Below are 13,701 nucleotides of genomic sequence, written 5' to 3' on the forward strand. Positions count from 1 at the left end.
GGCTGGTAAAATACAATTAGCTTAAATTCAAAGCTTTATATTTGAATGAACTAAAGCAAACAGTTCGAGTCATTATAATAATTGACGCATTTTATTGCAATTTTGGGTTGAGAATCATGTTTGTCCTTATCAACATTAAAAGAAAGATGATTGAAAAAGAAAAAAGCTCTTCGAGTTTTGGATCCATGTTTGTTATATTTTGGGGTAGATTCATTTCATCAAAATTTATAGATGCAGAGTTTTGCTTGTCCTCAAATTTTATTTCCAAATCGAACACACTTCACACAATCTTAGGAAAAAGAACAAAACCAAATTTCAAAATTTCTTTTAAGAAGAACTTCCGGAATCGTTACTCGTTGAACACGGATCACAACAGAAAACGAACAAGAAAATATCAGGCTGGACCATACATTCAGTAAATTCTCAAAGTAATACAAGTCTGTTTATTGAAGATTTCTCTCATAATATGGGATAAGAGCAAAGACCAGATACCAAGAAGACAGAGTTGCCAGTTCAGTTCAGAATCTGGAGACATTAACAGCAACACGTCATTCGGGTAAAGATGATACTTTCTATATATACTTTTATATTGAGATCGCTATCTTCGTACAATAGACAAAACCTTTATTTCTCATTTACTATTGCGATTTCTGTTCAATGTACAGCGATTCCCAAAAGTTAACAAACTTGAACATAAATCTCATCGAATTATTTTTCTATCATTCATGAAACTGTCAGTCAGGATTCTAAATCAAAATAAAATCAAATGACTGAATATCTAATCGAGTTGATCAAATATAAAGTAAAAAATTTAGGCCAAATATATCTCACAAGGTGCTAACGAGCAAAAAGGTTGATTCAAAATTATATCAAGCACAATCCCGAATAAGTGAAGAAATAAAAAAGAAGAAACAAATATATCTGTGACAGAAAAAATAGGTTTCATTTTACTGCATTACCCAGCATCTTTCAAAAGAGTCTTAATTTCGTTCAAATTTTATCTACTCTTCTCTATATCTCCTTGCTCCTAAAATACCATTGGTGCGCATAAAACGGTGGAATCTGGAATTATATTTTTTTCCGCTTAAAGGTGGGACTTTGCTAGCATTCAGGTTCTTCTGAGTACACTGATAAAATAATGCAATCCATTTTTTTACTAATAAAAATGTTTTTAGAATAAAGCTTCTTTACCAATAGGCCCGTGCGAATCTAGAAACTTTGATAAAAAATTAATAGCTTTCTCTGACGATTTTAGATCGCGATGTAGTTTTCTACAAAGTTGTACACAATGAAATTTTCCATCATATTCTCACTTTTGGTAATATCTGAATGTCTAAAGTCCTACCTAGGGGCAAAAATGTGAAACAGTTTCATTGAAAAACCTAAGTTTTCAAACAAAAAAACTTTAAAATAAAAAGTTGTTCTGGAGCCCCCGACAGAGTATTTTAATTTTACTTTCAAATGAAAGAGAAAAGCCGATTCTATCATATGCTGAAGTTTTAGCGATGCCGATTTTTTTCGAATAATTGTTCTACCAAACACACCGTGTGTCAATAGAGCTGATGGCCGGCGCTGCCAGTAGTGAGGCCAGGGCCAAATATAACCGACTGATGGCTACAAAGTATAAAAATCACGTGCACCGATGGTTCCAAGAGCTGTGATGAGGTAGGAATAGGAGTGAGCGGAATAGGGGAAGGACTCTTCTTCCGCCTACCGGCGCCATGCTCGGTGTTTTCTGCCGAAGCGTCGGCTATCGCGCTTGCCTTGGTACAGAAACTGGAAGATAGACCCATCGTTGTACTGTCTGACTCTCTGGCGGCCATATCCGCCCTCGAGTCGGGGAAATCCCGCCACCCCTTCATCCAGGCCACCGAGGCCGAGTATGATCCACTCACCACAATTTGTTGGGTCCCCGGTCACTGCAGCATCGATGGTTATGAAAAGGTTGATCGCCTGGCAGCCAGGGGAAGACACACTAGCCAACGTCTCACTCGACTCGTCCCGACCGCAGCTATTTTGGGCCAGCTGAAGTCAGGGATTAACGAAGCGTTCGTACGCCACAGGCGTGGCAGCACCGGATACCTTCAGCGAAGCAGAGGCTCACCCGACCGCTGGACAGACCGGACTGATAGGAGGGAAGAGCGAGTACTGTCGCGGCTCAGAGTAGGGCATACGAAGGTCTCTCATGCTCATGCCGTATCGCGTGTTCCCCCACCAACATGCGTTACATGTGGTACCCGAACCACTGTGGAACACTTTCTAGTGAACTGTCCAGAGTTAGCCAACTTACGGCAGCACCACAAACTACAGCTCTCCATTAGAGAGATTCTTGCAAACGACCCCGACCGAGAAGAAGTGTTACTGGCCTTTCTGAAGGACGCGGGATTACTCGACCAGCTGTAAAGGTGTCACGGATTCTATACTTGTGCTACAAACCATGAACAATATTATGTGATGTAAATTATCGAAATTTCAAAGGCGAATGACCATTGGGTTAAAGCCTTTCAATAAATAAATAAATAAAAAATAACATACATTGTATAACATTCCACGGACACAAACTCGAGCAGTAGGTGTTTCAGTTCGATAACACAAAGTTCTTTCGTGAATTTGGAGTGTCAAAATAATGTCACAATGCAGTCGGATGTTTCCTCATTTATAGATAATTACATAAAAAGTTTTGCTGACTTGAAAAAACAGTTTCGGATAAAATCCGTTGGGAACGTCATCCCTTACGAACCCCCAAGCTTACCACATGTTTACAATTTATTATATTTCCCGTGATTTTTGTCTCAGCATTCGCACTTTTTAAATTTTCACTTTGTGCCGGCTCCAAGCCCGGAATAAACCCTCCTGAAAAGACCCAACTCCTGACTTGCCGTTTAAAACCATTGATTGAACTCGCTCGGACCATATTTGAGCTTCCGTCGGATCGAAGGCAATCCGCTAAGTATTCTAAAGATTTCGAAAGAACTGATGCAGACATATATAACAGTGACAGATATCCCGAAAAACGTCCACGTAAGTTCAGAATTGTGATGTTCTGTCTAAAGCAAGCAAATGACGTTAGTGGCGATAAGGCTTGTATGAAGGACTACAGTGCCTACATGTCCGCTCACAAAGTTGAAATCGACGGTGGGGTCACCGGTTCGAAATAGTGCTTGGATCTAGTGAAGCACGGGGTTGGCTATTTCAAGGTCCCTTTGTTTCATTGAGCGAAGGTTTTTGAATGAGAATCGCACTGAATTGGACAATAGCGTGTCCCTTCAAACTCGCATGGGATGACCTTTGGTGTTTAATTTGATTCTTCTTCGACAAGAACCATCTGCCTGTCGGGCTGTTTGTACCGAGAATCATAATGACTCTTGCATTGATAATGCTGAAAAATAAGTATGCCCTGAGACGTGCAAAGAGAAAAAAAAAAGTAAATGTCACCACGAACCGGCAATGGCCTGTATTTTGCGAACCGGACACGGTGTGTTTGGTAGAACAATTTTATTCGAAAAAAAATCGGCATCGCTGAAACTTCGGCTTGAGATATAATGGGTTTTTCCCTTTCATTTGAAAGTAAAATTAAAATATTCTGTCGGGGGCTCCAGAACAACTTTTTATTTTAAAGTTTTTTTGTTTGAAAACTTTGTTTTTCAATGTAACTAGTTCACATTTTTGCACCTAGATAAGACTTTAGACGTTAAAATATTACCAAAAGTGAGAATCTGATGGACAATTTCATTGTCTGCAACTTTGTGGAAAACTACATCGCGATATAAAATCGCCAGAGAAAGTTATTACATTTTATCGAAGTCTCCAGATTCGCACGGGGCTTATTGGTTAAGAAGCTTTATTCCAAAAACATTTTCATTTGTAAAAAATGGATTGTCTTATTTTAACGGTGTGCTCAGAAAAACCTGAATGCTGGCAAAGTCCCACCTTTAAGCGTAAAAAACATAATTCCAGACTCCACCATTTTATGCGCACCAATGATATTTTAAGAGCAAGGAGATAAAGAGAAGAATAGATAAAATTTGAACGAAATTAAGACTCTTTTGAGAGATGCTGGGTAATGCAGCAAAATGAAACAGTTTTTTTCTATCACAGATATATTTGTTTCTTCTTTATTATTTCTTCACTCATTCTGGAGTATGCTTGATGTAGTCTTGAATCAACCTTTTTGCTCGTTAGCATCTTGTGGGATATATTTAGCCCAAATTTTTACATTATATTTGATCAAACTCGATTAGATATTCAGTCATTTGATTTCATTTCGATTGAGAATCCTGATTAACAGTTTCATGAAGGATAGAAAAATAATTCGATGAGATTTATGTTCAAGTTTGTTAACTTTTGGGAATTGCTGTACATTGAACAGAAATCGTAATAGTAAATGAGAAATTAAGGTTTTGTCTATTGTACGAAGATAGCGATCTCAATATAAAAATAGATATAGAATGTATCACCTTTACCCGAAAGAGGTGTTGCTGTTAATGTCTCCAGATTCTGACATGAACTGGCAACTCTGTCTTCTTGATATGTTGTCTTTGCATATTATGAAGGAAATCTTCAATAAACAGACGTGTATTACTTTGAGAATTTACTGAATGTATAGTCCAGCCTGATATTTTCTTGTTCGTTTTCTGTTGTGATCCGTGCTCAACGAGTAACGACTCCGGAATTTCTTCTTAAAGGAAATTTTGAAATTTGGTTTTGTTCTTTTTTCTAAGATTATGTGAAGTGCATTCGATATGGAAATAAAATTTTAGGACAAGCAAAAATATGCATCTATAAATTCTGATGAAATGAATCTATCATGAAAAGTAAACAAACATGGATCCAAAACTCGAAGAGCTTTTTTCTCTTTCAATCATCTTTCTTTTAATGTTGATAAAGACAAACAGGAATCTCAACCCAAAGTTGCAATAAAATCCGTCGTTTATTACAATGACTCGAACTGTCTACTTTAGTTCATTCAACTATAAAGCTTTGAATTTAATCCAATTGTATTTTACCAGGCAGGATAGGATCAGAAAGAAGGGTCATTCTAGTTTACAATAGCTATCTCCTAGAGCGAGAAAATAAATGAAAAAGGCATGATAAAATCCGGCATGATAAAATTCTTATACCTTTTCAATGATCTGAGAATATCGAATAAATTTGGTCAACAACTTTCCACACCTCCTTGTTCATAAAGTGTCATTTTCGCCCAAGACCAGGAGGATATATTTTTTCAGCTGAGAATGGGACTTTGTACACATTGAAATTTATCTGAATTTACTGTTCATTTACACCCAACATTTTTTGTAAGTCCTTGTTAATCGACTTGTTAACCTTCCGGCAGTCGCGCTAGTGCACTGAGTGCACGCTGCTCTGAAAAACTAGCGAAATCGTCTTAGGCCATCAGCGGCTGCTCGTTCAGTGGTCCATATGCGCGACTTCCAGAGGGCTAATCCATAGGCCCCGCGCACACCTAAAAATTGATAAAATTTTAATAACTTTCTCGGGTGATTTTACATCGATTTATAGCATTCTACGAAGTAGACAATGAGATTGTTTATCAGATTCTCACTTTTAGTATTTTTTGAATGTCTTTATCATAAATTAGTAGCGAAAATACCAATTAATTTCATTAAACTTAAGTTTTCAATCATAAAACTTTAAAATAATCAAAAAATAAGTTTTCAATCATAAAACTTTAAAATAAAAAGTTGTTCTAGACCCCCCGACAGAATATTTTGATTTTGCTTTCAAATGAAAGGGAAAAGTCCATTCTTTCATATCCCGAAGTTTCACAGATGCCGATTTTTTTTTTGAATAAAGTTGTTCTACAAAGACACCGCGTAAGCTGCATTGAACAAAAAAATCAATATCAGTAGACAACCCAATAACCCAATTCCTCTGAATTGATTGATCTGAACGAATCAAACTCTCGTAAATATCATCCAACAAGTCACTTGCCATGACCACGCTTCGCTAATCAAAACCGCAAACAGTGTCAAACTCACCAGTGACAGACACGCCGATATGCAGCAGTAGATAAAAATGTTTCGCTTCGAAAAATATCCCATCCTTCAGTGGCCGTTCTTCGATGCTCATCGGGGTTCGGTGTCGGGTTCGTTGGGTGCTCCTCGTTGAAGTCCTTCAATCACCGTTCGCCAAATGTGTAGTACCGTCTTAACCTGTTTTATGCGCCGGGTTTTGTTTTCGACGAATCGATGTTTTTTTCCACCAAAAAATTCACACTCCACTTCTCGACGATATTCACTTCACAGCATTCAACGATTATTGCATTATTCGAGTAGAGGTGCAATACACTTTACACTTGTTTTTTCTTCTTTATTCTGTTTGCGCACTTGGCCAAAATTTGCTCACCTCATTATTTGCACTCGCGTCGTCTCGGCCTGCCTAGTGATGGTTGGTTCGAATTGATTATTCAAATTGTTATCGGCTTCCTATTTTCAACCGCTCGGTAAATTGTTTCCATTGTTGACTGCCGCGTGTTCATTCGTTTAAAGCTGGGTCCGAAGATTTCGGCTTTTCGTTTTGTCTCGGATCTTGTTCGATAACCGACCACAAACGGTCGTGGTGTCGGTCGATTGGTTAACTTATCGGCTGCGAGAGCTGGAATATAATGAAAAGAAAGAAAAATCAAGCGATCAGTGGAAGGTGTATGAAATTCATGCTCAATTAATGAACGAAACGAAAGAAGACACAAGGGGATCGAAAATTAAATAGGTACTGAAGCTGGACACAATGCAGCGAATCAACTATGGAGTGGAACTTGTTTTGGTTGAATTCATTTCAATCGGCATCGCTGTCTGCGCCGAGCCGGTTTGTTTGTGCTAATGCGCATCATGATTTTAAATAACAACACAACCGATTGCCATGACCATGCCTACCGTAGAAATTGAAAGTTCTGAAGTTTTGGTCAGACTACTAGACCGGTTGCACAAGATGTAAGAATGTTGTTTTGTGATCACAGTAATGATACATTATGAGCCGGAAATGTATTGCTCCTTGCTCGAGGACGAGCGAAGTAATCATAATTATAGTGCACGGTACTTTTTTATGTGAATTGGCAGTTCTTACTTCTTTCTGTTCTCCATGCGAAAGGGAAATTTTTTGATTTTTGGATGCTGATTAAACTTGAAGTTTATATAGTTTAACACAAATATTAAACCCCAAACACGGGTTCGCATGTCTTCTTTTTAAGACACTATCACTAGTTTAATCTCAAAAAAATAATCTAACGCACATGTACCCGACAGGGTGAAAGGCTGGCCAACTTCGAATCCGGACACATTATTAAATCTACAGCATCGTTGCTAGTCGTCGAATTTAGAATGTTTTGACGGCGATTTGGTTGGAAAGTACACGTATCTTATGGGTGAAATTTATGTGAATCAATACGTGCTGTATTTAAAAAGTTGTGCTATATGGAAGACGAAAAACGAAACTTTATCCTTCGCATACTCATAAAAAATCCGACGTAGTCCAATCGAAATATCGCGCAAATGTTGAAAATCGTTGTTTCTATTATGGAAGATGGTCTCAAGTGGTTTCGTGATAGTAAGAGTTTGGTCCGAAAGGCCCAAAGCAAATGTCTGGCAGGAACTTTGAACTAACAGCTGAAAACTGAAAGGTGATGAGGTCGGTCCAGTAAAACTCAGGACTTTAAGATTGGGTTGTTGTTAAGGAATACGGTGCAAGTAGTAGCATCGTCTGAAGGAGTCGTCTATAAGCAGGTTGCAGGTTGGTTCAAAAAAGCAAACCTTCAAACAATCGACCTAGACGAATAAGTAGAACCTAGCGGTCCAGATTCAACCGGTAGTTGTACGACCGCGTTCCGGCAAAGAAAACAGAGAATTCCTTCTCATGGACGATGAAGTTTATGTCAAAATAGTTTTCAGGCCAAAAATTTTTATTTCACCACACCACAGGTTGGTTTTCGCTGATAAAGTCGCACAGAAACTGATGATCAGGCAAGGAATTCGTAGTTGAGGAGTCAACACCAAATTTTTCATCACCAATCAAACGATGAACTCGAAGCTGTTTATGAAAGAAATGTATACTACCTTTCGTAAAGGCTCTTAACACCTTCATTGTCAAGTTGTTTATAAACTACAGCGTTTTCAAACAGCTATAAATTTAGACTGGAAAATGAACTGTATTTTTCAATATTAAGAGCCATAGTACTCAAGGGAGAGCAAGGGGTTAAAGGAAGAAAGTTTTAGAAAAGCGTGGAAAGGGTCATATGAGCAAGCTTAGAATTTAGCGACTTAACCCTTTGTCTGCTACCGCAGGAGTCAGGATCTTTTGGCATTAGAAATGCCATATGACCTTAATACCTCGTAAAGTCGTGATTCGCTGGTTGGACACTCTTTAACTGGACCGCTTTTTAGTTGGACCTCCGCTAGTTGGACTATTGTCCAACTAAAAAGCATCTGAATGTCAAAATCTCATGTCAAATTTACTTTGAACCATCTATTGCACTACTAACGTCTTCTTTGGAGAGTTTTTGACATTTGTCAGTCGGTCCTACTAGCGAATCAAATTCGTTAGTTGGACAGTGCCTGTGGCCCAACCAGCGAATCACGACTGTATACGATATTCTCACGTGTTTTGTTTGCGACACAGCACCTGCTAGCTGAATACCAAAGCGAGTTTCCAGATGGGCCAAATGTTTATACTGCGACAAGCGCTGATTAATTTCTTTCAACATAGCACACGTAGGTACAACAAAAGTAAGGATCACAGCCAGGGATGCCACATTGAAATCTGTGTTTCGGTCAAAAAAATCTTTTTACTTTCTGTAATGACTAAAAGAGGAAAAAAAATCTGTGATAAATTTCCAAAAAATCTCTGAAAATCACAGTATTTCCAGAAATCTGTGAAAATCTGTGAAATTTTCATCAAAATGCCAAAAATCTGTCATCTGTGAAAAAGAATCTGTGAACAAAAATTATGAAAAAAATCTGTGTCATTACAGAAAAATCTGTGAATATGGTAACCCTGATCACAGCAACAATCGACGGCTCCCGTCAAGATTTTCAATTCTTTCGCTGTTTTAACTGGTGATTTAAAATATTTAGACAGTTGTAATTAATTTGGAGATTTGTTCAGAGTTCAGTTTTCATCTGACTCTGAATCAATTTTATCTGCCTGTGGCAACCCGTTGAACATTATCAGTGCCGAGTGCCTGGTATGATGGAACTGGACAAAGGTAGCTTCAGTGAACCCAAGGTCTGAAAACTTTTGGCAAATTTTCCATCAAGCAATTACTCGCTCTAATATGCAACGACCTGTTTCCGACAAGGAACCCGGGTATCTTTTCAAATCTATGCAATCTCAGTATTCTTCCACAAACAATAAATTGGTATTAAGTGACATCTTACAATAACAGCAAGCATTGCTTTTGAGGCAATAAAATTGATGATGCGGGAAACGATGTCCTGAGAAGGGGCTTCTGCAATTTTTACCCCGTAACAAACCCATCGGGTACCCGGGTACCCGTAAACTGATTTTTTTTATAAAAATGGCAGTTTTCAACTGATTTGGACACTTTTAGATGTTTGGAGTCAAGAACTCATCTACTTTTAGACGTAAAAATCAACCAAATTAATTCTTCTGGTTCCCGGGAATTCGGATTTCTGTAAGTATGTTCCAGTATTTGGATATTATTTGCGTTTTTGCACTTTATACTTTGTACTATTTGTAGCCTACTGGCAATCTGCCACTATAAGCATATTTGTCCCATGCTCTATGGGATTTTCTATATACATGGCTAAATTATGCGTAGAACGACAGCAATATGGGTATCAAAATTCTTGGAATTGTCACCGAAAACTCAAAGCCCTTCAGTTTTTGATGATTTGACTGCGGAATGGATATTCCCGTGGTGCCGAGGATCTCCGTTTTTAGGTCAAAGAGCCAACCACTAGACCGAGAGCCCTTTGGTCCAATATCCCTTGGCCGAGCGCTGCCATTTGACCGAAAGGTACGATTGGCAGTATGGGTCATTTAACCGAATGTCGATTTGCCGAGAGAATCAATTGTCCCAATGTCATTTTGCCGAGTGCCGTTAGGCCGAAAGTTTTTGGTCCAAAAGATATTTAGCCGAAAGTGTTACTTAGACGAATGTTCATTCTATTTGACTTAATGACCGTAATAGAAAAGTACACCCAAAATCCGACGGGTATGTTTCTATTACTTTTTGGTAAGATTCTATTGTCTTTTCGGTAACAGACCACGAAATTTCGCATTGCGTTATTACCGCATAGGTAGTAAATGGTGTAATTTACGAATTTCGGTAGCTGTTCATGTATGTGCATCACAGTATCTAGGATAATTCGGTCGATTTCTATGATAGTATTAGTATCGAGTTAAACCAGGAATTCTGGCGGACCCCCGCTCTACTGTTCACACCCCTTCCTTTAAAATCCCCTTAAATCACGCCTCATACCACCACCCATCCAGCCCTCATACCCCCCCCCCCCCTCCCCGCCTCTTAACCCCATCATCTTTAAACCACCACTATATCACAAAGAATACCAAATTAAGCTGGGGAGTCTTTCGTTCGTGGGATTTTCGCCCTCCTCACACACCCACCACCGCATGACAAAATGAGTTAACAAGCATATAGCATTGAACTAATGCTGATTAGGCTAATAAAATAAGTATGATATTTTTTTTGTTTCAAGTGTTTCACCGTCGACACGTAGCTCATCAAGTTCGTTGCTGGCAAGCCATTATGTATAAGTGCAAAGTGTACTAAGAATGTAACGGACATATCCACAATTATGTTGAATATAACCAGCCACCGAGCCGTAGTTTAGAGAAATGAGAAAGGCACAGTTTCCGGATCCGGCACAGTGCCCGATCCGAACCAGTTCCCAGATTTGGACCAGTACCTGGATCCGGAGTTATGGAATTTGCTTTTCGACTTCGCCTCATCATAATCCGACACTGACTTAGTGAGAGGACTAAGCTAGAGCTGAATTGACGCTAGCTCCAAAAAACGATGACACTATTTGTGTTTCTGAGCCAACCTTTAGTCCTACGTGATGTCCGGAAAGAAAAGGTGTTCTGATTAAACTGATCTTAATCCTGTCCCTAAGTTAGTGTCGGATTATGATGAGTCGAAGTCGAAACGAAAATTGCATAACTAATTTAGGAGCAGATGTGATTTTTTGTCTTTCGTATTTATTTATTTGGAGCAGAAAAAAGCCTCCTGAAGGTAAAATTCTTACAATCTTACAAATTTCCTCGCACGAACCTCATATTTTGTACTAACAGACCATACTGTAACCGTTAAGGTTACAAATGCAAGTATAATGAGTGTCTGTGTTTGGGGAAAAACCAATAAATGTAACGATAAGAAGTAAGTGAAAAAGCAGAGAATAGGTGATAGACAGGATATTTTAGAACCCTATAGGGCGAGTTTCTTTGGCTGTAGGGTGTAGGAAAATGTAGGAGAATTTGGTTGTCGGAGTTGGTAAAAAGAAGGTGGAAAATGAAAAGGAAGCGGAAAAGATGGAAAGTGGAACAAAGATAGGCTGGTGATGTGTTGGCGATGGGCGAGGAGCTCTCTTGGGTTCTGACCGTGGGAGTGAACACATCGCATTCCGCTATTAATTGAAAGTGATCAAGTTTTGGACGGTCTGACCGGTTTGGAAAGCCCCGATCACGGTGTTAATAACGCCAGTTAAGAGCAAAGGATCGGCAAGTGCCTGTTTCGCCCTGACTGGTTTATCCAGTACGGTTAACCGTAAAGGAGTCATCCGACAGGCTGTCGTCGCGGGTCCGTGCTGCCGAGTGCAGTCCTTCATTCCGCCCGCTAATTATCAAGGACGACCGCGTGGCCCGTGGGCCAGATTAAGATCTCTATCACCTGAACGTCGAAGCCGAGAACGAAATCCCGAGAAGACAACGCTGAGAACCCATCGTTTCCCCGCTACTTTCCGACCACCTACCGCTACCACGCCGACCGAAGAAGCAGCAGGAAAGGGTTCCAAGAAATTAGAAGAGGATAAAATTTTGTAAGAGTGAGTAAATTATATACATTGTATTGTTACACACGTTGCAGGTTTGCTCCCTGAACCCAGATCCGAAATTCCCCCTCAACATAAGACGACCCTGGGACCCGAGGACCAAAAGAGGCCTTGCGTGCCCACCCCGGAACGCGTATACCAGGCGTTGGGGCTTTGAACCAGTTCCCTTCCGGAACTGGTTAACATCATCCTCGGGGGCTGAGAGCAGCCGCGTCCCAAAACGGTAACAATACACTCCCAAATGACTGTTTCAGATAATTGAATTTTTTGTCTATAATTTTGCTCTTGCGTTCCGCTTCGCATTTTTTGGCTATTTTTATTTTTGTCAAAAATAAATTGAAATTTTCTTGATACTCTTTGATTAGTTTCAAATAGTGGTTGTAGCACTCCAAGGTTGTCATACTTAACATACTGTATAAACGTTTTATGCTTTTTATCCGAAGATATAAAAATTCAATGACAAGTTTCCAATCCCTGGGGTATTTCCCCCCGGGCCCAGAGTTTTGAAGGGGCCCCGGATTTTTAACAGAAACTAAAATTTTGGCCAATACTTTAAACAAAAAATTTATTATCTCGTGTAGGATGCAACTAGAATAGCGAATATTATAAACTGCTGCATATTTGATATCAAATATATATTTGTAGTCAATCAGAATATCAGACCAGGGCGGGTATAGCTTAGTTGGTACATCGACTGCCATGTACGCAGCTCACCTGGGTTCGATTCCTAACCCCGCACATAGGAATGGACAATTTTTAAAGAAAATTTTCTATCCTGAATGAAGAAGCGAATGGCCCTAAGGTAAAAATTTCTACAATCGACAAAAATAATACCAGACTTGCTAGGGATAAAAAATAAATGATTTGATTAGAATTCATGAGGTTTTCTTCAAAGTTCGTCAATAAGAAATCGATTTTTTGATCTATTGAATTTTCTGTCTTCGCAACTGCTGGATTATTATCGAAAGTAATTATTTGAAAGAAAAAGAAAACTTCTCAACCTTCTTTTTTTCTTTTTTAAATTCGATTATAGAGGTTTTAACCTTAAGGTCATTTGCCTCTTCGGGTTAGAAAAATCTCTTATGAAAAATTTCTAACCCTATGTGCGGGGTCGGAACTGAAACCCAGGTGCGCTGCGTACAAGGTAATCGATTTACCAACTACGCTATGTCCACCCCCAACTCTCAATCTTCTATTTAGGGTTGCCACACCGGTTTTTGGAGGCGAATTCCGGGTCTTTGTTCAGGTAATTCGGATTTCGCCTGGAAGAATCCAGTGGATTTTTTTGCAATCTTTTCTTCATCAGCATCATTTTATAAATCGTCTAGCACACAGTCATCATCCTCGGGTTGCAGACCGTATTCGATAAGTAGGCCCCCCTGGCTAATATATTTAAAAAAAGTGTTCACCACCATTTGGGTTCAGATTTACTGTACCCCACAGGACCTTCACTTCAATGGATCAACGGATTTTATGCTCCTCACAAAGATTCTCGAAAGACACTGACGTGTGATTTTACGCCCCGGATTTATTTACTGTAGAGCAGAACAAAGTTCTCTCGAGTTATCTTTCACAGTGAGAGTGGCTGGTGCTTTTTGATTTTTTATGGATATTCACGGATGTGAAGTACTACCCCAACTTAATCAACAAAACTGTT

At 39.2% G+C, this 13,701-nt stretch overlaps 1 protein-coding gene across 1 annotated transcript in view; it reads right to left on the minus strand.

Annotated features, from left to right (window-relative positions):
• Positions 1-13,701, minus strand: part of LOC131679059 (asparagine-rich protein) — a 105,561-nt gene that overhangs the window by 25,302 nt on the left and 66,558 nt on the right. The window contains exon 2 of the mRNA XM_058959611.1: positions 6,000-6,615. Coding sequence (XP_058815594.1) covers positions 6,000-6,062 — 63 coding nt within the window. The 5' untranslated portion in view covers positions 6,063-6,615. The remainder of the gene's footprint in view (positions 1-5,999; positions 6,616-13,701) is intronic.

The sequence above is a fragment of the Topomyia yanbarensis genome, chromosome 2 (genome assembly GCF_030247195.1).
Source record: "Topomyia yanbarensis strain Yona2022 chromosome 2, ASM3024719v1, whole genome shotgun sequence".
In the NCBI taxonomy this organism is placed as follows: domain Eukaryota; kingdom Metazoa; phylum Arthropoda; class Insecta; order Diptera; family Culicidae; genus Topomyia; species Topomyia yanbarensis.